This window comes from Orbicella franksi, chromosome 15 (assembly GCF_964199315.1).
Source record: "Orbicella franksi chromosome 15, jaOrbFran1.1, whole genome shotgun sequence".
Lineage (NCBI taxonomy): Eukaryota > Metazoa > Cnidaria > Anthozoa > Scleractinia > Merulinidae > Orbicella > Orbicella franksi.
The window spans coordinates 6,408,344-6,430,229 of NC_138159.1; the positions used below are offsets into that span (position 1 = coordinate 6,408,344).

Consider the following 21,886-nt stretch of genomic DNA (forward strand, 5'->3'; position numbering starts at 1 on the left):
AACGTGTACATGTATTTTATCAAATGTGTAAATTCATGCAGAATTTTCTGCATATGTACTCATAATAATGCAGTGCAGGGTTCCTAAATTGCTTACATGTACAAATGAGTTGTGGATTGAACTTATCCTTCACACAATTATTGAGAAATTTCTGGAATTTTATTATCTCCACAGGTTCTGATTTTAACATTGAAGCCAGAGCTTGAGGTGCTCTTCACTCACACTTTAAAGGTACAGACTGCTGTTCAGTTTAGTTTCAGTTCTTTACATATAGTATTGATTATTTTGCTGATTGCTGTATTGTTTAATCTTTAGGGTCCTGTGGATTCCTTGCCCCTTTTGTCCTGGCAGTTTGCTATAATACAAGTAGCAGCAGAAAAAGTCATTGATCCAGTGAGTTCACCATTTTTTAGTTGATACCATTGATTATAATATGATGCTAGGTTTAATAATTACGTACATGTAGGATTACAGAGTGGATGCAGTGCAATCAGATTGCTAAAGTTGCATGGAAATGTAACTAAGGCCCTGTCCTTGCTATGCTGGAGGAATTTTAAAACAGAGGTTTCACTCTGAAAACACATCACATGTTTTCTGTTGACACTATGCCGGAGGAATTTGAAAACACAACAATCACCAGTCATTTTGGATTTGTGTTGGAGGAAAACTCAGACAGGGAAATCAAATTATAATCGGGAATACATCGTCTTCAAAAAGTTCTGTTTTCAAAATGTTTTCTGTCCACTCAAAAACGAAAAGTCAGCATTTTCAAATTTGATTAGAGTCTTTTTGAAAAGCTCAGTTTTTGTGACGGATTAGTGTGGACGGTAGGCCTAACCTTAGAAATAAAGCTGCCTTTTCGAATTCCTCCAGCATAGTGTGGACAGGGCCTAATAGCCCTTTACATTCACTGCAAGTCAATGATACTGAGACACTAGGGTTAAGCTGTACTGTAATGTTGTACCAAAACATCAATAAAAACAAAAAACAACAGCAACAACAACAACAACAATGTTCAACAAACACAAACAAAGACAAAAACAAGAACAAGCCAAAAAAAAACACCCTGGAGAATTTAAACAGTTGTTTGATTGTTTTCAGTAACTTGCTGTAAGAACTCAGTGTTGTAGGGTTGTCACAAAGGTTTAAAGTGGTTGGCTTTACCAGCAGAGTAGCCAGCCGTGATCATGAAGTACAGTGTACAGTGTACAGTGTACATAGTGATTTTTGCTGGCAGATTGCTACATGTACTTTTGACAACCTCAAAAACTGCATGATTATCTGTTTTGTTACAAGTTCCGTTCTTTACTGAGGCCCTTTCTAATTTTTGTTTATAACTTTGTTTTGGAATGCTTTTTTTATATTGGGATTTCTTTCCCAGTTTTGTTTGGTGTTGCAGCTCTGCATTTTTCATTATTTCTTCAGGTTCTTGCCTTTGCCAGAGGAACTGAAATTTACTTTTACCAGGTAATGATCTTTGAGATTGCATGTATGTGCTTGCATTCTAAAATTCTATCTTTTCAGGGCAGTTTTTACAAAAGAAATTCCAGATACAGAACTTTTTGATATGGGCTGAGAACTCCAAATGAAGCCATTCATGCAATAACATTATCATCTTTGACCTGTTTACCTCAGTGGTATACAAAGCCCTGGGTTTGTCCCTGGGTTCTTCTGATAACCATCTCAATGCAATGTATGTGGTGATTGTCCATCGTTGATAGTTTTGAAAAAACCCACTATTTTTGTTTTTCAAAGTTAAAAATACAAATCCTACAAACTGGCTTTCTTGTAGCCTTCTTAGTTTTTAAGTTACATGTAAATGATGAATTTTAGACGACCTGACCCTATTATGTAAAAGCTATAATACTTTGTATGTAGTTTAGTTTAATTTTAGTTTTATAGACATGTAAACTGCAGAGCTGCAGAGCTGTAAATTGTTCAGTGTATGCAAAATAATGAAGGCTGTCCGTCTGTCTGTCTGCTATTCTGTCTTGATTGGTCATTATTTTAGTGACTTTTATATGCAAATTAAAGTAAATTCTGAAAAAAGGTAAATTTGACTGCTAAGAATAAACTTTAATGTTGATCTCATTCTTTTGTTTTGTTTTACAGGCTCATTCCAAGGCAGAGAAGCAAGTCAGATTTGTGTTCCTGCAGAGGATTGAGACATCTTACAAGCTCATTGCGCTAGATGTGAGAAGTGAAACTTTAATTCTTGTTTTACTCTTAACGGTGCAAGGAAAACGTACTTGGAACAAGTTTCAAGTTGTCCTTCGCGAGTCTGAAGGCCTTTTTGGATCACTTTGCTTTATCTGACAACTACTTTAGAAGTTCAGAAACTTGAATTCACTCTAGAGCCAAACAGAAAATTCATCCCTGGGGATGGGAGACCCCCTTATTAAAAGGAAGGGGGTGCTCGTCCAAAATTTTGAAAACCACCTCTAAGAGGTACCGAGATCCTGGTTTGCGGGTGTGGCTTGAAACGTTTGTTCGCCCCTAAGAGGAACCAATAATTCTAAAACAACATATTATCTTCTGTTTTGTTTTTTCGACTCAATACCCTAAAACGTACTACAAAAGCTCCCGCTGTGGACCTGTTGAGGCCGAGCACCCTAAGGGGAACCAACAACGTATTTTTAACCCCTTAAGGTACGACGACCCCCCCCGTCCTTTTTATGTGGGAGTCCTCCCCCCCCCCCGGGAAATTCCCCAGGTCCTGACTATCAAAGAGTACAAGAAGTGCACTTTCTTTAACACACCAGTACCGTAGTTTGAAATCACAGCAAGATACCTAGTCTCGACCATCAGCTAATGTTTTTCCTTTCGAGGAAGAACGCGAAAGGACTCCAGCGAGCGGGGAAAAAATAAGCTTACAACTAACAAGATAAGCTTCAGTAAGATACCAAACTGGTTGTTAACGTTGCCAGCTTTTGCTGGAAACCAACTACAAAATTACATTTCACAGTCTACACCAACCCATTGCTTGAAAACATTTAGAATACTAACTTCTGTACGACTCTCTGGTGTATACAAGTTCATTTAGAACTTGCTAGAACTGCTTTAAGATCTTTCTTTTTGTTTTTCAATTGTAGTGGTTAAATCCACAAGTAATTGCTACAGTGGACACGCTAGAAAGAGTTCACGTTATTGACGTGCGGAGTATGGAAGAACTGGAGGTAGTAATCGTAAATATTTTTGATTTATAATAGTACTTTGAATAAACAAATACATGATTGTATAAGGAAACTCCTAATTTAAGCAATGACGACGGCGACCCAGAGGACAACGCCTAGTTAAGAAAAAAAAAATTATATTTTACCTTCAAATTTCGCAATTGTCTTGATCTGTTCATTGCGCCTATTGATCTCAAAACATGCTCAAGTTAAATATGTAACGCCAGTGTTCAATTTCAAATGGAAATACAACAAAATTGGCCGCCGTCGTTCGTGTTCTCCAAAATACGCAGAACTTGCTTAAGCAAACCACGACGACGACGGCAACGAGAACGTCACAAAATGAAAGATCTAATGAGCAAAACAGTAACTTTGTACGTGCGTTATAGATCTTTGTACATTTCTTTGCCGTCCTCTGCAAAACAACAACGTAAAATGACCAAGTTTTGCGTCATCTACGGAACGTGGACGACGAAGGCTAATTTTTCGTTTTTCCATTTGGAATTGAACACCGTCGTTGCATACTTAGCTTAAGCACGTTTTAAGAGCCATTGGCGTACCGAACAGATCTAGACAATCGCAAATTTCGCTTGTAAAATATAAATACACTTTTTACTAGGCGTCATCCTCGGCGTCGTCGTCGTCGTTGCTTAAGCTCCCTGTTGTTGTGCAGAGGACGGTAAAGAAATGTACAAAGATTTATAACGCACGTGCGCAGCTATTGTTCTACTCATTAAACTTTTTGTCTGGTGGCGATCTCGTTATCGTTGCCGTCGTGGTTGCTTAAGTTCTCTAATTTTAAGAAAGGAAAGTGTTACGTGTTTCTTTACGGTTATAGAGAACTTTAAATTAATTTTTTTTGTCAAATTTTGTTATTTTCAAAAAGTACTGCAGTTTACTGTATGTTGTTTATAATTGACGTGACTGACTTACTAGTGAACGGCTAAACATGAATAAAATTTTGGTGTGTCGTGTGTTTTATTTGATGGTTCATCAACTTTCTTGCAGGTTCTTGATCTGAGTGCTGTTCAACTTGTGTACAGTAGCAGTTATTTCAAGTCACTTTCCACTGGAGGGAATGTTAGCAAGGCGTTGGTGAGAATCCTTATGCTCATTGTTATAAGATTAAATGATCATTCTACAGCATCCACACTACGCCAGAGAAATTTGAAAACACAACCTTATTTCTTCCGACCTCTTCCGTTAGGCTTTCCCTCCACACTAATCCGTCACGAAAACGGAGCTTTTCGAAAACGCTCTTCAAACCGGACGAATTTGAAAACGCCGGCTTTGCGTTTTAGGATGAACGGAAAACATTTTGAAAACGGAGCTTTTCGAAAACGATGAAGTCACAATTAATAATAATAATAATAATAATAATAATAATAATAATAATAATAATAATAATAACAATAATAATAATAATAATAATAATAATAATAATAATAATAATAATAATAAAAACAATCTTTAAAGAGGAAGCGCCCGTCACGTAAATACGTGGTTTTCAGAGAGGTCCTCTATAAAATAAAAAGTATTAAAATCTAAAATAAGAAATACAATTATCACAGATCTAAAATATAAAATATACAATAATTAAAAGTACTAAAACTACCAAAACTACCTACTGTCATTTTTTCTAAAAATGTTTATCCATTAAGAACCTTATAAGGTTTTTCTTAAAAATTGTGCATGGCATTGGCTTTCTTAAAAATACTGGGAGAGACATCCAGTCATTTGTAGGACACACTTTCCGCATTCCGTTTTAGGTTTAGGCAATCTAGGTAAGTAGCCATGTCTAGTGTTGTAGCCACGTGAACTTCTTAGTGTCGATTTAAAACTTTCAAAATGTTGCGGAATGTCTCCTTTGATTGCATTTTCTACGGCGGTACATCGGTGAGAAAAACGTCTTTCAGCCAGAGGGAGCCAATTCAGACACTTCAGAGCTTCTGAAGAAGACATCTTCCCTAATTTAATTTTCTTCGCAAATTTGTTCTGAAAACTTTGCAATTTTTCCATTTATAATTTCCCTGTCCGAGATTTCCTCAAACACAAATGCGATGATTGATTCGTTTTCAAATTTCTCCCGCGTAGTGTGGACGGGACTTAAGTGTAAGGATGTGCGGGTACAAAATAATGACAGCAATGTGCAAAAGCAATCCAAAAGAATATTAATTTCAACCAGGCTTGTGCTTTTCTTGGTGTTTAGTATGATGCGAATACCTAATCTTAGGCCCCGTTCTTACGTCGCATTTCTGCCGTGTCGAATTCAATTCAATGTATTAAATTCGACGGAAATTCGACGTCTGAATCGGCTGTCGCATTTCTGCCGCACGTTCGACTGGTCCTGTCGCATTATCCGACAGAAATGCGACACCAATTCAGGCGTCGAATTTCTGCCGTGTCGAATCTAATGCATACATTATGTTAATGTATTGCGGAGCATGCGTAAATGTTTTCCCGCCAAAGAAAAAGGAGAAACTTGGTCATTCTCGACCCAATGCAACCTGAACATATTGCAACATATACTGCTCTGTTGCCAGCCTTCTCCTTCTTGTTCCATTGGCGGACAATTTTTCACAAAATTATAGTCCTTCGTCGCTCGGTATTTTCGTCCGCCATATTGAGTACTCTACGTTTAAAACACTTTCCGCTTGCCGACATACCCGACAGTATAAATTCTGAATTAAGTGCGACACAAGTGCGACGTATGAATCCACAGTCGCATTTCTGTCGCACTTAACTGAATTGAATTCGACACGGCAGAAATGCGACGTATGAACTGGGCCTTAGAAAGCATTCCCTCTTTAGGTTGCCGCTAGTGAACATTCATGCTACCAAACAGTGGCAGTTTTCAATGGACAACAGTTATTGTTGGGAGTTAAGGTAGGTAAAGGTAAAGTCTGTATAAAAGCCAAGTGGTTCCTCAGGCCTGAGCTTTTCCCGGTTTCTGTAGCATGAAGCGACTAGGAGTATTTCTACTCCCCCCTGGATGGAATGCTAGTCTATCGTAGGGTTGTGCCCCCAGCATTAACCTCGCCGATACCTACCTATACACTGGGTGGAGAGAGGTACTGTGAGAGTCACGTGTCTTGCCCAAGAACACAACACCGTGTTCCCGGCCAGGACTCGAACCCGGACCGCTCGATCCGGAGTTAAGCGCACTAACCATGAGGCCACCATTATGTTAAGCCAAAATGAATTCAGCGACGACTGTCCTATTGGCAAAGTATTGGGGGAAACCTTATAACCTGATACTCCCATCTGGGTCCGAGTGACAGTTGTAGAGTTCCCCGTTGTTTAATGCCAGTGACAGAAAGCGGAGTTAAGCCTCGGATAAGTGGGTCAACTGGGCGTGATTTTTCTCTTCAAGAAGCTGATATATTTGAGGGGTGAAGTGAGTGCTTGATCAATGGTGGCTTTGATACTTGATACTTGATACATGTATATCTCAGCTTGTTGTTTGATTTTGTGCTTCATTTCAGTCCGTCCATGTGTTGACATTAAGGAACTGGCGTGATGTAAGTGCCCAATAAAACTCTCTTCCTATAAAAAGTACTTACCGTGTTGCGATATATAAATAATGATCATGATCAATGGTGTTTATGGCCTATTTGAAATTGAAAATTTCTATTTCAAATTCTAGTCTATCCCACTGTACCATTTCAGAATGATTCGAAAGCACATTCATCTACATGTATATATTTTATAACCATTCAGCCACGGAAATGACTCTGAGTTGGACGTCTGTTTGACGCTGAAAGCTGAGGACAATTTTAAATTATCATCTAAACTGTCATTCTGTGGATGTTAGGCAGGAGATTTCCCATATCAGCCCCTGCACTTGGTCAAGTACTTCCTGATTTTTGTTATTTGTTTTCCCATTTCAGAGAATAGAAGTGTTTGTGAGGCAGAATAACTTCCTTGATGCTCTTGAACTAGCTTTGTCCTTTTACGATGGGACCGCCATGGCAGTTATCGGTGGGTCTCACACTAGCAGCTCAATGCTCAATTTTCCATTCTCTCTTCCAATTGGTGAATTTTTGTTCTGGTTTAAGGTTTGCTTGGAAATAAAGAGCAGAGGATGGTAGAAATTGCTGCTCAGGTTGGTACTTTCATTGTTATATATATGTTTTTTTCATTCAACGTGGAATGTACATTTATGTGACAACAAAAACAGAAACAGCATAACAATAACAACAGTAGCAATAGCAATAGCAACAACAACAACTACAACAACAACAACAACAACAACAATGATAACAACAGAACAGCAACAACAAAAAATAAAGCAACAACAACAACAGCAACAATAATCACAGACGACACCAAATGATTCTTTCTTTTTCCGCCCTAGATCGAGGAATTACTGCTTGCCTATGTAGATATCACGGTATTCGTGAGCTGTCCTAAAACTAAAGATTCTGAAGAGCTCAGAACTTACTTCAAGGTACGCCGTTTAAGTTGAGTACTTGTTTTATTGCTGTCATTACATGATTTATTCAGTCAAAAAGCAGTTACGACTTTAAGTCTTAATCGATACTCTATTTCAGACCCCTAAAACACGTCTCTAATACGGTGACTTCAGCTAACCAGAAATGGCTTTCATTTGCGTAAACAGCTGAGAGGGCTTTAGATCCCCCTATTTTACTGGGAATAACCAGTTTCATCTAAACGTCGTTCCCAATTGCTATAAACATTTCCCATGTCAGACCAAACCGGTCAAAATCTAGACGCTATTTCAGGCCAAAAAGGCGCAAAACCATACACTTTTACACCGCACATACCTTGAAAGCTTACATTAAGGATTTCTCCTGTACTGGGCTGGCAGGGGGATGTTTTACTAATGGTTGTAACATCCCTCGGTTAGTTTATTATGGGTCTAGATTGACACCCTAGATGCATTGGGTAGATAGATGTTAAGATTTTGTCAAATTAAAAGTTTATTTGGTAGGTTAACGCAACAGAATGTCTCAATGTATATACCACTTCTTGCTAAATACGTGATTTCTGTTTCTTTACCAGGAGATGGTTCCGATCTTTATAAAATACAGTCTTGCTATCAATAATATGTAAGTTAAACACCAGTAATGCGTTTTTCTTTTACCTATTTTTTTCTTGATAAATAGGGTAAATTACGCTATTTGGGTTATCATGCTACGCTCAAACTGGTTTAAAACTGAACCAGTTATGCCTCTAAAGACTGGCTTGAATTGAATGAACTAGAAGGTGAACTAAGAAACAAATGAAAAAAAAAAAAAAAAAAGAACGAGTAATGACACGGACAAGGGACGTACAAGAAACGAATGAACAAACGAACAAATCAACGAACTAGTGAAGAGGTGAACGAGCCAGCGTGCTAGCGAGCCAGCATGTCAGTGCAGGAACAAACGAAGAACGAAGGAGTGAGCGGACGAGCGATCAAACGAAGGAGTGAATGAAAGAACAAACAAACGAAAAATAAAGAAGGCGAACGTAGGAATGGATTAATAAACGAATGAATTTGAAAATGAAAGGACGGACGAACTGACGGATGGATGGACGGAGGAAAGAGCGAACGAACGAACAAACGAACGAACTAACGAACGAGCGAACGAACGAACGAACGGGCGAACGTTGGAGCGAATGGAAGAAGAAACGAGTGAAAGCGAACAGTGGATGAGCGGAATGAACACGTCAATGAAATGTTAAAGTTTGGAGCTTGTAGATAAAGATAAGCAGGAATGATATCGCATTTAGGAAAGAAAAGTTTTACAGTCAGTTATTATGTATATGTGAAATAATTATTTCTTTCTTTCAGTTTAGATGGTCGATGCGTAGTAGCTAAGGGCATCGACCACTACAAACATCCAATATTTAACATTTTAACAACAACAGCAGCCAAACCGCGTTAATACAACCACCTTCGGACAGTAGAACTGTGCCAGTTTTGAAGGGGTTTTTAAGACAAGAAAATGACGAACAAAGTGGAGTTATAAACATGGTAGTCGCAACGTGCGGTTCCGCTGTACTGAAATACTGTCCTCTCATTTGGATTTCCAGGGACCTTTTATTCAGAGAGATATATGATAAGTTCAGCGAAGATCCAGTCGGGAAAATTGTGTTTCTAGAAAGCCTGGAACCGCATATTTTAGCAGACAAGTAAGTTTTGTAACTGTGGTTGCTGTTTTAAGTTAATAATGCGTTAAGTAAATCTAATCAACTATATCATTGCCTTGTAATGCTGAAATTAGCAATAGTTACGTGTTTTCTTTGTTTTTAGATTGACGTCTTTGAGTCCTGTTGTAATGAAAGAGTTCATAGGTAATGTCTTTTGAGTAAGAATAATTCAAGTGATAAATAGATGTAATTACAATATAACTGTAAAAATCAACGTCCATAGAACTGGAAGCTAACTAGAGGACAGCTGAGTCCAAGAGTTGAATTCGTTTTGATGCGTACTACTTATCAACACGGTAGAAAACTGAATAAATACCTAAAAGCTTAAACCTCAACTCAAAAGAAAAGCAAATGAAAAAATAGTTCATATAGTGTAATCGTCTGGGTGAGAGTAGTTCTGAATAGAACTGTTGCTGGTGACTGACGTTTCGGCAACCCGAGCAGAATTCATCTTCAAAATCAAGTGTTTGTCAGTCGGTGGTCTGGTCCGGTCCGTTGAAACTGATCGATCAGTTTAGCTATGACCGTGCATAGAAGTAGTCCAGTTACTTGTATGTTACACTGTACCAAGAAACTTACTAGAACGACCAATGACTGTTGGCAATTTTGACTTTACTCGAGTCTTACAGCCAATGCCAGCAAGGCTAAACTGATCAATCACTTTCAACGGACCAGACAAATGACTTATAACATCATCGACTGACAAACACTATTCACTTGATTCTGAAGATGACTTCCGCTCAGGTTTTCGAAACCTCAGTCACCAACAACTGTGCTTTTCAGAACTGCACTCACCGAGACGATCACACTATACGAACTAATGTAGTTCATTCATCTATTTCTATCACAGAACATTATCAACAGCAAGACAAGCTCAAAGAAGTTGAATCCTGCCTGATGCATCTTGATGTGACCAATCTAGATATTCATCAAGTACGTATTGCACGCTTAGGCCTCGTCCACACGACTCCGGAGGAACTTTGAAAACGGAGGTTTCGCTCTGAGAACACATCAGATGTTTTCCGTCCACACTTCGCCAGAGAAATTTGTAAACACAACAATCACCGCTAATTTTTGATTCCCACAACAGGCCTAGTTGTTCAAAGATTAGATAACGCTATCCACCGGATAAATTGCCATCCATTGGGTAAATGTTAGCAAAACAAACCACGTTATCCACTGGATAATTATTGATCCAATGGATAGCGTTGTACGCCCTTCCAGCAGGCCGGGACAGTGACATTTTTGGCTTGGCGTTGTGATTATATTATCGCACGTTTGCTTTGTCAGTGATTAATTCTGTGATTCCATTTGGTCTTAATTAGTATTACTGCTCTCTATTATCAATTTATCTCCCAACAGATGGTAAAGCTATGTTGGGCACATGGCTTGTATGACGCGATTTTCTATGTTTACAACAGGGGAATGCGCGACTATTGTACACCACTAGAGGTAAAACTTTGCGCACTCTTAGAATGTAGAAACTTTTGACTACAACCTTAAAATGAACCGTTTCGTATAGCGGGAGTCGTTAAAATTGACTTCTAAAACGCGCAAATGAGCAAATTCTAACAGATTCTTCGAAAGAATTGTGCTACATTTGGCGCCGTTTTTCAAAAAGCTGTTGAGTAATGTCGAAGATCATGATTTCACGTTTTGTGACAAGTTCAAAATTTCCTGGCCAGGCCGCATCTGTCACCTGGGGGAAACAAACTAAACAACAAACAATGTTTGGTGTTGTAAGTTTTCTCAGCTGTCTAGAGGTAAAACCGTGTTAGTGGTAGTTGGTTTTCACCTAGTCAGTTCAGAATTACATGCGACGGAGATATGTTTGATTTCGAACTTGCTAAAATCAATACAAATCTTATGTTATACTCGAGACCACAGATAACTATTCAAATTTTTAAATTAATCTTCAACAGGAACTTATCAATGTTTTGAAAAGTACTGGGCAATCTAGGACACCATTTTTAGGTAAGTCGAAACGATAACCAATTGTAAAGATAAGGTTTTCAATAAAAGAACAAACAATAACAATTATAGTAAAAGCAACAGTGGCAACAACAGCTCGAACATCAACAAACAAAAACAACAACTGTAACAACAGCAACAACAACAACAACAACAACAACAACAAGGAAAAAAACAATAACAAGGGCAAAAGTAACTACAAATTGCGGGACAACGATTGTAATAAAGTTGCAACATTCTTAAAGACGTGCTTGGATTATTAACCTTAGGAACTCTTGTTGCCTCCAATTTTTGCCACCTGGCCAAAGACTAATGAGATTGGACATTTTGGCGTCTTAGAATCACATTCGGTTTTTGAGTTCATCAACTGATGGTGTGCCGTGTTTGTACATGTGGCTCCAATTTTTGCCACCGAAGACTGGGGAGATTGGAAATTTTGACGTCTTGGAGTCAGATTCGGGTTTTGAGTTCATCATCTGATGGTGTGCCATGTTTTTGTTCATAGATTCAGATCTGTCTTTGGGAAACAAACTGTTGGTATACATCAGCTGTTGTCTCGCCGGACAGGCCTACCCTATAGGTACAATCCCTGAGGATTACGCACAGGACGTTAAGAAAGAGGTAGAGTTTTTGTTCCCAATTTTAATTCCTTGATCAAAAATAACGAGAATATCATAAAGGTGTTTCGAAACCGATCGCCCGAAAGGTGAGAGAACTGCAGATGACTCTGTTGTCAAAAAGTAAGCCCCACTACTTGAATGAAATTGTTGCTCAATACAGATGCAACCAAGCTCGAGTGTTTCAGCTGAAACATGGCGAAACAGGGGCGAAAAAGATGTAAAATTCCATAAAATACCTTAATTGTGTCGCAGAGCTACCCGATCTGTCCCCAGACATTATCTGTTCCGAGATGCGAACTGTTTCCGATAGCGAAGCTTGAGGGAAACTCTGAGCGTATTCACGTGACGTGTGACGCGCAATTCACGTGACACGTTTAGACCAATCACTTGCAAGTGAAAATATTTGATGGATTATGTCTCATTCTAAGAATATTGTTTTACTTTTGTTCTTTAGGTGTTCAACTGCATAGCGACTCAACACACTAAAGACGGGTTTGAAAGTAAGCGAGGCTCTTCTTTTCTGTTCAAAATGTAGCGATAAATGAATGGCTTAGTGCAAGACTGACGTAAGTGACTTTTTCGGGTGAAAAATGATTTTTTTGTTCAAAAGCGCCCGAATTTTTGCGTGTCGTCTTCAATTGAGTAGAAGAGCATAGCCCTGTACATTTTTTTAGCTGGTTTGCGCTTTGTCTTCGGAAAAAAAAAGAAAGAAACATTAGGACAACGGTGACTTCAAAACAATAATACAGGGCCGCAAAACGAAATGGATGAACATGGGCCTTAAAGAAAGATGAGCCTATAACTTGACAGTTACAGTAAAGGTAACATAACCCCACGGCTAGCGTTAGACCTAAAAGCAAACCCTAACCCTTGGCCTAGGGTTGGCATTTAGTGTTAGGGTTACCGTTTTAGTGCTAGGCTTTAGGGTTAAGGCTAGGACTAGGGCTAGGGCTAGGGCTTAGGGCTAGAGTCTCTAAACACTTTGTGCTAGGGTTAGTTCTATTTTGGTGCTAGCCTAGGGAAAATAATAAAACAAGATAACGCTTCATTTCATAAACACAGCATGCATGATCGTAAGTCTAAATAAAGTCAACGACCAGTGTCTATTAGCGGTGGTTACCTATCTTCTGAGAGTGAAACGTTTTGCAATCAGTGAAAACATGAAACTCGTTTAGAACAAAAAAGAGTTCGGTTTGCATTCTTTCAAAAAAAAAAAAAGTGACAATCACTAGCGAAGTGCGGCATTTCATAGGTGCTACTGCGATGATGTAAAACGTTTTGAAATGCAATGTGCTATAACAGCGATGCTTGCCATTACTTTGACTGCGTGACGAACAACAAATACCTTATAAAACATATTTCGTGAAACGTTTTGCAATCAGTGAAAACATGAAACTCGTTAAGAACAAAAAAGAGTTCGGTTTGCATTTCAAAAAAAAAAAAGTGAAAATCACTAGCGAAATGCGGCGTTTCATAGGTGCTACTGCGATGTAAAACGTTTTGAAATTCAATGAGCTATAACAGCGCAGCTTGCCGTTACTTTGACTGCGTGAGGAACAACAAATACCTTATAAAACATATTTCGTGAAATGTTGCCACAAGGAATTAACGCTTGACATTCGAAGAAAGACGATTTTTCCGAATTACAGTACTTGAACGGCTGAGTCAATCTGAAATTGCTCCGTCTCTGCGATAATTAAATACCCTGTATATTTGTGAAAACACTGTACTGAATCTAAGCGGGAAAACCGAAAACAAACGGAAAATATATAGCAAAAGGAATGGCATATTTAAAGAAAAAAGACTTACACTGTTGTCTCTTTCTCTCGCCATCCTCTAACCTCACAAACGAATCATTCCATTGGGATTCCATGATAATAAAGGCAAGCGATCGAAAGCCGTTAGTCCATAATATGATTGGCGTTTGTTTGCCCCAGTTCCCAAAAGGTCAACTGTCACACTGTAACACAACAATGGTCAACAATCGCGACTTTGGATCAATCATTTCTCTTACATGAAAACATTGGCCATTTATTCCTGGAAAGAATCGGGGCTCAGGGCTATTTTTGTCTAAATAAAGTAATACATTGCTTTTCTCAGTGAAAAAAAATATCTTTTCCGTCGATTCTGTTTCAATTAATATTCCGTTGGCTGAGCGAAATGTAAGTTTGTGACGTTTTCCATTGCCGACCGAGATCGACTGACAAGACCTATCGAGATGCATTAAAGATTATTATGGGATATCCCTGAGCAACTTCAACACGGCAAGGCCTACGGGCCGACTAAACAGATTTTTTAAGAGTCTAAAAGCACTTCTTTATTTCCAAACGTTCTGCGCAGCAACATTTGGCAAATGGGCCACTTCTCGCCATCGACTCATTTTTTTGCATGAGAAGTGCTTTCAATCTCCTCGCCTGGCTTCAGTGTGCCTTCGATCGCTTAGCGATCTTGGAACAGCAACACATCTCGCTTCTTTGAGATATGCTAGTGACTTACGGGTTTCCGGACTTAATGAAGTCCTTTCACCGCCAGGCGGGCGCAAATATGTGTCAAATAAGCGGACTTCATGCAACAGGCGAGGTTTCAACTTGTCTGATCGAAAGCTTGACGTTGTCTTGCGCGCCAAAATAATGCAAACGCAAGCTTACGTCACAACGTAGTTGAAGAAATTCATTTCCAGATCCCGTCTTTGAGCGAGTAAACTTTCCACTTTGTTTTGTACATCAGGCGAAAAAAACAAGGAATACAAACACAGGGCAATGTTTTCCTATTACGTTGGAGACCACATGCAAAAATTTGGGCGCTTTTGAACGAAAAAATCATTTTTCACCCGAAAAAGTCACTTACGTCAGTCTTGCACTAAGCCATTCAATTATCAGTCTAGATCTCAAATTATTCTTTTTTATGTGCCCATTTTAGGTGAACTTTCATATCCACGTTTGAGGGTCCTGCTACAATTTGACACTCAAGAGTTCTTGAATGTTCTTTCAATGGTAAGCAACATGTTTGTAGCTAACAGTTTGAAACGGTTTTCTCGCACATTTCTGAGTTAACAGTTCAAAGTATGAGTCTGACATTTTACCCCACTGACTTGTAGCATTTTTTGCCTTTGAATAGGCTATTGCAAAATCGAAATCACCTGATCACCTGTTCTTCTTGCTAATCCTTTTGCTTGGTCAGTGTAACTTTAATGAACCTTTTGAATCTTACTGGCAGCTTCTGGCAGTAAACTTGTTTGATGTTTGCCTTTAGCCTTCAACCACCCCTTACATCAGGTGAAACATACATACATACAACCTTTATTTATACACGATAAAAGACGTCAAAGCTAACAAGCTTGTGGGGTCGTGTACTAATAAGATACATAAAATAACTACAATTAATAGATAAATAATTAATACAGTTAATATAACAACTATTCTATACAACCAACAGCTACTGTTAGCTGTTTTCAGGTGATTCGCTCGCTTGAACTCGGCATAGCTGGTGTTCAAATAGGATATACATGCATACATACATATACTTTTTGTTGAGGCAGGTTGGTTTGAGGCAACCTAAAGGCTGGTGGGGACCTGCCAGAAACTTAATTAAAAAACTATTTATAACAAAAACCTATTAATATATGTATACAGGATTCTTCTAAATCAACTTGTATTTGTATTTCATCACAGGCTTTTGAGCGGAAAGATTTTGATGACGGTTTTGAGTAAGTTGTTTAGATGAGAATTTAGTAATCGTAGATAGAACCATAAGGCAAATAGAAGTGTTATTGACATCACTGCACCATGTTTATTCGTATCTGGTAGACTTTGTTGATCATATGGAGTAAAACACTTATTTGCTTTTGGTAATTTAGTTTGTCTTCAACTTACTTCATGCTTTTATCGAGGTATTCAACTATTTATCTTTTTATAACAGAAGTCTACGTAAACGGTTGTCATAGCGTAGCACTAAACAAGGTTACTTGATTCATCCGTGATTTTAGCGCTGTCACGCACTTACAGCTGATTTTCTATCAAACTGCGTGACAAAGGCGAAAGTTCATCACGGTAATTTTCATAGCAATAGTGTGGTGAGATTATTTAACTTTTCAGTGAAGCCAGTGTTGTCACGAACCGTTGCGCTTATGGTGGTTTATTTTAAGATTGCGTGACTTAGCTCGTCACAATATATTCATGGTGCTCACCAAGTGCTATCCCACTTGTATTTGCAGTGGCCCTACAGGTGTCACACGGAGGCAGTTCCTTGTAAATGTTCTTCTTGACGTTATGGTGCAAGATACAGGATTTACAGTACGTGTGCTTGTAGCTAAAAAAGAAAAAAACACACAACACAAAACAAAACAGAACATATCTTTATAGTAATTTTTATCCGTGTGCCACAAGGTGCCAGTGGAGACGCGGTGGCCAAATGGTAAATGCACTGGACTCCAGTTCGAGCGGTCTGGGTTTGAGCCCTGACCGGGGACATTGTGTTGTGTTCTTGGGCAAGACACGTTACCCTCAAAGTGCTTCTCTCCACCCAGGGGTATATACTAATACATGTATGGGTACTGGGGAATCTAATTCCGGGGGAACCCTGTGATAGACTAGCATTCCATCCAGAGGGGGCGGGGGGGGGGGGAGTATAAATACTCTTAGTCGCTTCATGCTACAGAAACAAGGATAAGCTCCGACTGTATGGGTACGGGTCTGACGGAGACTTTTGTAAGGAAAAATGTACTATAAACGTTTGCCTGACTAACTTTCATTCTCGATATCGTTTGCTAATGACGAGATTAAAATTCTCCGAACTCAATAAAGATCGCACCATGTCCAGAGCTCTCGATGTTTTTTCTTTGCTTATTAAATTTTATCTTCTCTTTGATTGTACACGCAGCCAAGCCAAGTTGGATCGTTGTTCACCTTTCTAGCACGACAGATGGCTAAACACGAGAATAGAATAGAAGTAAACAAAGTGTTGTTCGAACAGGTAAGTGAATCATAAATCTAAGTGGAAAAGTAGATGAAACATTTCGTCAAAGCTTTAACTGTTGGCTCCTTGAGTCTTGTCATCAGTCTGCTTGACTAAGTATTGATTTGCATGAAGAAATTAACTGTCTTTGACTGAAGTGTTGCTTCTTTATAGGTTCTTGAATATCTGGCAAATCCTGATGACGATTCCAGACACGAGGAAAGACAACAGGTATTGTTCTACAGCTGGAATTCAACTGTTTCTCGCGCTACCAGTAATTAAGTGTACGTTGGTAAGCTCTGTAATGTACTCCTCAATATGCCTTGCTGATCTGGCTTTTTTTTTAAAGCTTAGATTTAGGAGTAAGGCCATACTTAATTAGCTTTGTTTGTCGCTAGGTGGCGAGGTATAACTGACAAGTGAAAAATACGGAAGCAAATGAAATAAAGTGTAAAAAAAAAAAAAAAAAATGAGTATTAACTTATTGAAAATACCAACTGATGGGTACCTGCGGGCAGGGGTACCCTCGTTCGCCGTGGGAGAAATAACTGTTCGCAGGGTAACTGATTAGAGGCTGATCAGTTATTTACAAAGAGTGACCAAGGAGTTGAACCCACATCATACGGGGCAGCCTAGGAGACATCCTGTTTATAGCAGGATGAGCTGAATTTGAACCAAAAACCACCAGTTTCAAGGCCAGCCATGTAAAACGTTCGACCACGCCGCCTTCGTTGCTCTCAGCTAAGCTCCTTTACACTACAATCAACATTTACATCACATTGACACAAGGCGTTAAACAGATTCTAACAATGGTGGTCTTTTATCTTACTCTGTTCTTCAGGCCTTGCTGGAGCTCTGGAATGCAGGAGGACTGAAACAGTTTGACGACGCCAGAATTCTGGTCCTTGCCGAAAATGCTAAGTTGTAAGTATTCGTCGATGATTTCTGTGCAGTTCACCTTGGATCTCTGGCTCATTGCTGTCGTTTGTTTCAGCTACCGAGTGTGTGAAATGCTGTACGAAAGAAAACGCCAATTCTCCAAGGTTCTGTCTTGTTACTTCAGGGATTCCCACAGAGAGGTAGGCACTGACGATCTTCGACGTATTAATTTGACTGATTGTCGAACGTTTCTTAAAGGGACTCAGTGGATGTATTTTGAGTTATTTTGGTCACGTACAAAATTACCTTTAAATGGAAGGAAACCTGAAAATAATAGTTTACTAAGATGGAAAAACACCAAAGAGATAACAATAAACCATAAAGGAACAAAGATAGTAAAGGATGGAGAAAGTTCAAATGGATTACAAACGACGAACTCGAACAATTCAAGGTGTACAGATCGTGACTTAACACCGTTAATGTTATTAGTTCTCAGAATTTGGTAGTGTATCGAGACGACGTAGGATAATTGATGAATTTCTTTGTTCTCATAACTTTTCTGCTTGGCAATATATTCATATTGTAAAGAGAAACTAGCAGTTGATCTCTCTTGAGGGGCTGAAGATGACCAATATTGCTTGTTGGCCTACTCGTTAGACTTTAGATCAGCAGTCCTTGTTAAGCCCTTTGTAGAGGAATGGTGCCTTCCAAGTTATTCTCTACAGAAATAATATCTGGTATACCGCAAAACTAACACGGTAAGAAACTCCTCCTCTTTTACAGCACCAAGTGTTCACTTATGTCCATGATGTGATGACGGAAGACGTTTACACCGATCTGGAGAGGGAGGAACTGAAGGAGGCCTCGCTTAATAGTTTACAGGTTGGTTATGTCAATGACGATACGAAAAACCCTATAGACACTTAGCAAGATAACGTTTTATGCTACAATAATTATATTGGTCGCGATCCTCTTTATATTCATACCACCACATCAACGTTCTGCTCAACAGCTTTCATTTGAATGGTCACACACTAGGGTTTCATCCACTAACGTAAAAGTTAGAACCACTTTGTACAGCATAACAAACGGTACAACATGAAAGTACTGCTCAACAGTTTTTATTTGAATGGTCACACACTAAGGCTTCATCCACAGACTTAAAAGGTAGAACCACCTTGTACAGCATAATACACAACATAACTCATTTATAATGTTTTAAATTTTCACTTTCAGAGCTTTCTATCCATTGACTGTGGAAAGACTGCTCACATGATTCTCACGGAATTTCCAGATATTCTGACAATTGTCATTCGCCAACTCGAGGTAAGGATGTGTTGGAATCACGGATACAAGAAGCCGGTTGTACCAACCGAACAAGGTTGTTCTATTGTATCCGTGAAAAAGATTGGCAAATGTTAGCTTGGCCCGTAAAAACCTTTCGTGTTGTTAGTATTCTCGTTTGTGCTAGATCTAAGTCTGTGTTGCCCCAAAACAGTTTTTTTTGCAACTATCATTAGGCCTAGGACTACCACGCTAGTCTTGTTTTGAACTGAGAAATGCTTGGTTAAGGTTGCTCTCTTGTGATAACTCGAAAGTTTGTTGCTGCAACGTTTTGGTCTGATTTTTTTTTTTTTAATTTGACAAAAAATATTTAAAATGCCAGCTACTTTCTACCTGATTGTATGCATTTTTCGCTGCCATCCACGATACCAAACACTTATCTCTTGTAGCAGAGTTCTTTGCCCTCTTATCTTCCCCTCTAAATTTGTTTCTGTATCCTCCCAGGGCCAAGCCACGGTGCAGTACGAGTTCCTGAAAGGCGTGTTCGATAATAAGTAAGCTTAAGACTTTCTTTTGTCTCCATAGTTTGGTTTGACTTTGTTCAGGAAGTTTAGCTTTAGAGCTGCGGGGTAGTCCGGCAGGGGTTGGGTTTGTTAGGGTTGTGTGTGGTCGAGAACCACACACACTGAGGGGGAGTGGAGGAGATGCTTCATTGAATCCCGGAAGATCTTGGACCTTTAAAGACTTCCAAAGTGGTATTTCTTTTACCACCGAGAATGTGGCCAATCACAAGTGTAGAAAATGTGCTCTACTCGAACAGTCAGCGTGGTTTATTAAGCAGATAAAACTCAGCAATATCCACTTTCATTGCTATCGACGTGCTCCCGTCTGTCTTCGTAGTTCAGTAGCTCATGCTATGATTAAAATTATAATAATTGTTGTTTCTTGGTTCTTGTGGTGCCCAATTTCTATTGTTAGGCGTATCGCTTAGAAATGAAAGTCTCTGGGTTATTTTCAATACGCGTTAATACTGCAGAGATAATTCTCTAACACTGTCTAGTTTCCAGCTTGTCTGGTACCAATATTGCGTGGCTGAACATTGCATCGCATTATTTGTAATGCTTGCTAGTAGTAGTTCCTCTTATGGTGATTCCCCGGGCACAACACAATCGATTAATTGAAGGCAGAAACTTTTACTGTTGTATGTTAGGTCATCCACAAGCACCCGCCCAGAGGACACGCCCGATGCAGAAGTACATGAGAAATACATCGAGTTGATGTGTAAATACCAGCCTGACTTGGTGCACAGTTACTTGAGGAACACAGAAAATTACAGACTGGAGGAAACACTTGCGGTATGGACAGTTTAATAACTTTCTTAGTTCCTTGCCCCGGAGTGGGGGATAGGGCCGGAGTTCAATAACTTAACATACTTTTTTATCTGTGTTTATAAGATTTAAGTTCATTCTCGGACACTTTCGTACGCTCTCGAGCTCTCTCGGACACTTTCGGACACTCTCGGTATGCTTGCTTACTTTATTTTTACACTTATTTTTTTAATTATCAGAATTACGAATAATTTTGGGTGGCTTATAACGAACTCCGTGGAAATGCAGTGGAAAAAAAAAAACAAAAACAAAACAAAGGCGAATGTCTAAACAAGGACAGTAAAAGGCCTTGGTAATTTACTTGAAGAGCTTCAGGTCGCAGTGGTTAGCTCAAAGATGATTATTTACAGCCGCCGTCTTCCTTATTTTGTAGATTGTTCGCCAATTTAATAACACATACGCTACAGCGTACCTTTTGGAGAAAGCTGGAGATATTCACGGAGCTTTCCAACTTCTTTTAGAGGTAAGAGTAACATCTCCATCACTCCTTGCCCGAGAACACACTTAGCCAGCGGGTTTCAGCTGTGGTGTTACTAAGCAACATGACGTCACCTTATGAGATGTCATGCTGACATGACCACTTAGAGTACCCGTATTTTTTGATTGGATAATAAGAAATGGAAACCATTTGAGTGCTGCAACGAAGATATTTCAATTGTTACATGTTTCAAGGAAAGGCCAGGTTTTAAAAATGTGTTTTTCTTCTCATGGGCATGAAAACTCCACGTTTATTTTTAAGTCAGTAGAAAGATAATATTGAGTTGACTGCAGGTTTTTATAATTATGTACTTATGTGTACCTAGCAATATTCTTTCGCATGAGCTAGTCCAATTGGGTAATGTGTGTTACGTTTTCAGACGTTGATAAAAAAAAAAAGTATACAGATAAGAATGATCTTGCCATATTTTAAAACACCAAGTTGTTGTAACGCGCTTACTTTGATTTGTATGCAGACCTTAAAGGTTAAAGTAAAAGTGCTCTGTGATGTTTTCGAGAAACAGGAATCTCCACCAGAAAACGGTATGTTCAAGCGTCCCCATGTTGTCCTGGATTAGTGAAGGTCCTTAAGCCCCCTTCTACACTACGCCCGAGAAATTTGAAAACGTAGGTTTATTTCTACGGTTAGACCTACCGTCCACACTAATCTGCGTCACGAAAACAGAGCTTTTCAAAAACGCTCTTCAAACTGGAGGAATTTGAAAACGCCGGCCTTGCGTTTTAGTGTGGACGAATAACATTCTCAAAACGGAGCTTTTGGAAAATGATAAAGTGACGATAATCATGTGATTTTCCTGACCGAGGTTTCCTAAAACACAAATCCAAAATGACGGGTGATTGTTGCGTTTTCAAATTTCTTCGGCGTAGTGTGGACAGGAAACATGTGCGTTTTCAGAGTGAAAACGTCATTTTCAAATTTCTCCGGCGTAGTGTGAGCAGGGCCAAAGATTGTTTTACTCCG

At 39.1% G+C, this 21,886-nt stretch overlaps 1 protein-coding gene across 1 annotated transcript in view; it reads left to right on the forward strand.

Moving 5' to 3' along the window:
- Window positions 1-21,886, forward strand: part of LOC145469695 (vacuolar protein sorting-associated protein 8 homolog) — a 50,306-nt gene that overhangs the window by 10,078 nt on the left and 18,342 nt on the right. The window contains exons 13-44 of the mRNA XM_081453477.1: window positions 175-231; window positions 316-393; window positions 1,426-1,467; window positions 2,113-2,193; window positions 3,093-3,176; window positions 4,182-4,268; window positions 5,985-6,059; window positions 6,659-6,694; window positions 7,064-7,154; window positions 7,232-7,278; window positions 7,531-7,623; window positions 8,199-8,245; window positions 9,216-9,314; window positions 9,436-9,476; window positions 10,183-10,265; window positions 10,695-10,784; window positions 11,255-11,306; window positions 11,809-11,924; window positions 12,378-12,423; window positions 14,843-14,916; window positions 15,595-15,629; window positions 16,137-16,215; window positions 16,802-16,894; window positions 17,051-17,107; window positions 17,718-17,800; window positions 17,871-17,955; window positions 18,539-18,637; window positions 18,992-19,081; window positions 19,544-19,593; window positions 20,250-20,394; window positions 20,801-20,890; window positions 21,381-21,447. Coding sequence (XP_081309603.1) covers window positions 175-231; window positions 316-393; window positions 1,426-1,467; window positions 2,113-2,193; window positions 3,093-3,176; window positions 4,182-4,268; window positions 5,985-6,059; window positions 6,659-6,694; window positions 7,064-7,154; window positions 7,232-7,278; window positions 7,531-7,623; window positions 8,199-8,245; window positions 9,216-9,314; window positions 9,436-9,476; window positions 10,183-10,265; window positions 10,695-10,784; window positions 11,255-11,306; window positions 11,809-11,924; window positions 12,378-12,423; window positions 14,843-14,916; window positions 15,595-15,629; window positions 16,137-16,215; window positions 16,802-16,894; window positions 17,051-17,107; window positions 17,718-17,800; window positions 17,871-17,955; window positions 18,539-18,637; window positions 18,992-19,081; window positions 19,544-19,593; window positions 20,250-20,394; window positions 20,801-20,890; window positions 21,381-21,447 — 2,392 coding nt within the window. The remainder of the gene's footprint in view (window positions 1-174; window positions 232-315; window positions 394-1,425; window positions 1,468-2,112; window positions 2,194-3,092; window positions 3,177-4,181; window positions 4,269-5,984; window positions 6,060-6,658; window positions 6,695-7,063; window positions 7,155-7,231; window positions 7,279-7,530; window positions 7,624-8,198; window positions 8,246-9,215; window positions 9,315-9,435; window positions 9,477-10,182; window positions 10,266-10,694; window positions 10,785-11,254; window positions 11,307-11,808; window positions 11,925-12,377; window positions 12,424-14,842; window positions 14,917-15,594; window positions 15,630-16,136; window positions 16,216-16,801; window positions 16,895-17,050; window positions 17,108-17,717; window positions 17,801-17,870; window positions 17,956-18,538; window positions 18,638-18,991; window positions 19,082-19,543; window positions 19,594-20,249; window positions 20,395-20,800; window positions 20,891-21,380; window positions 21,448-21,886) is intronic.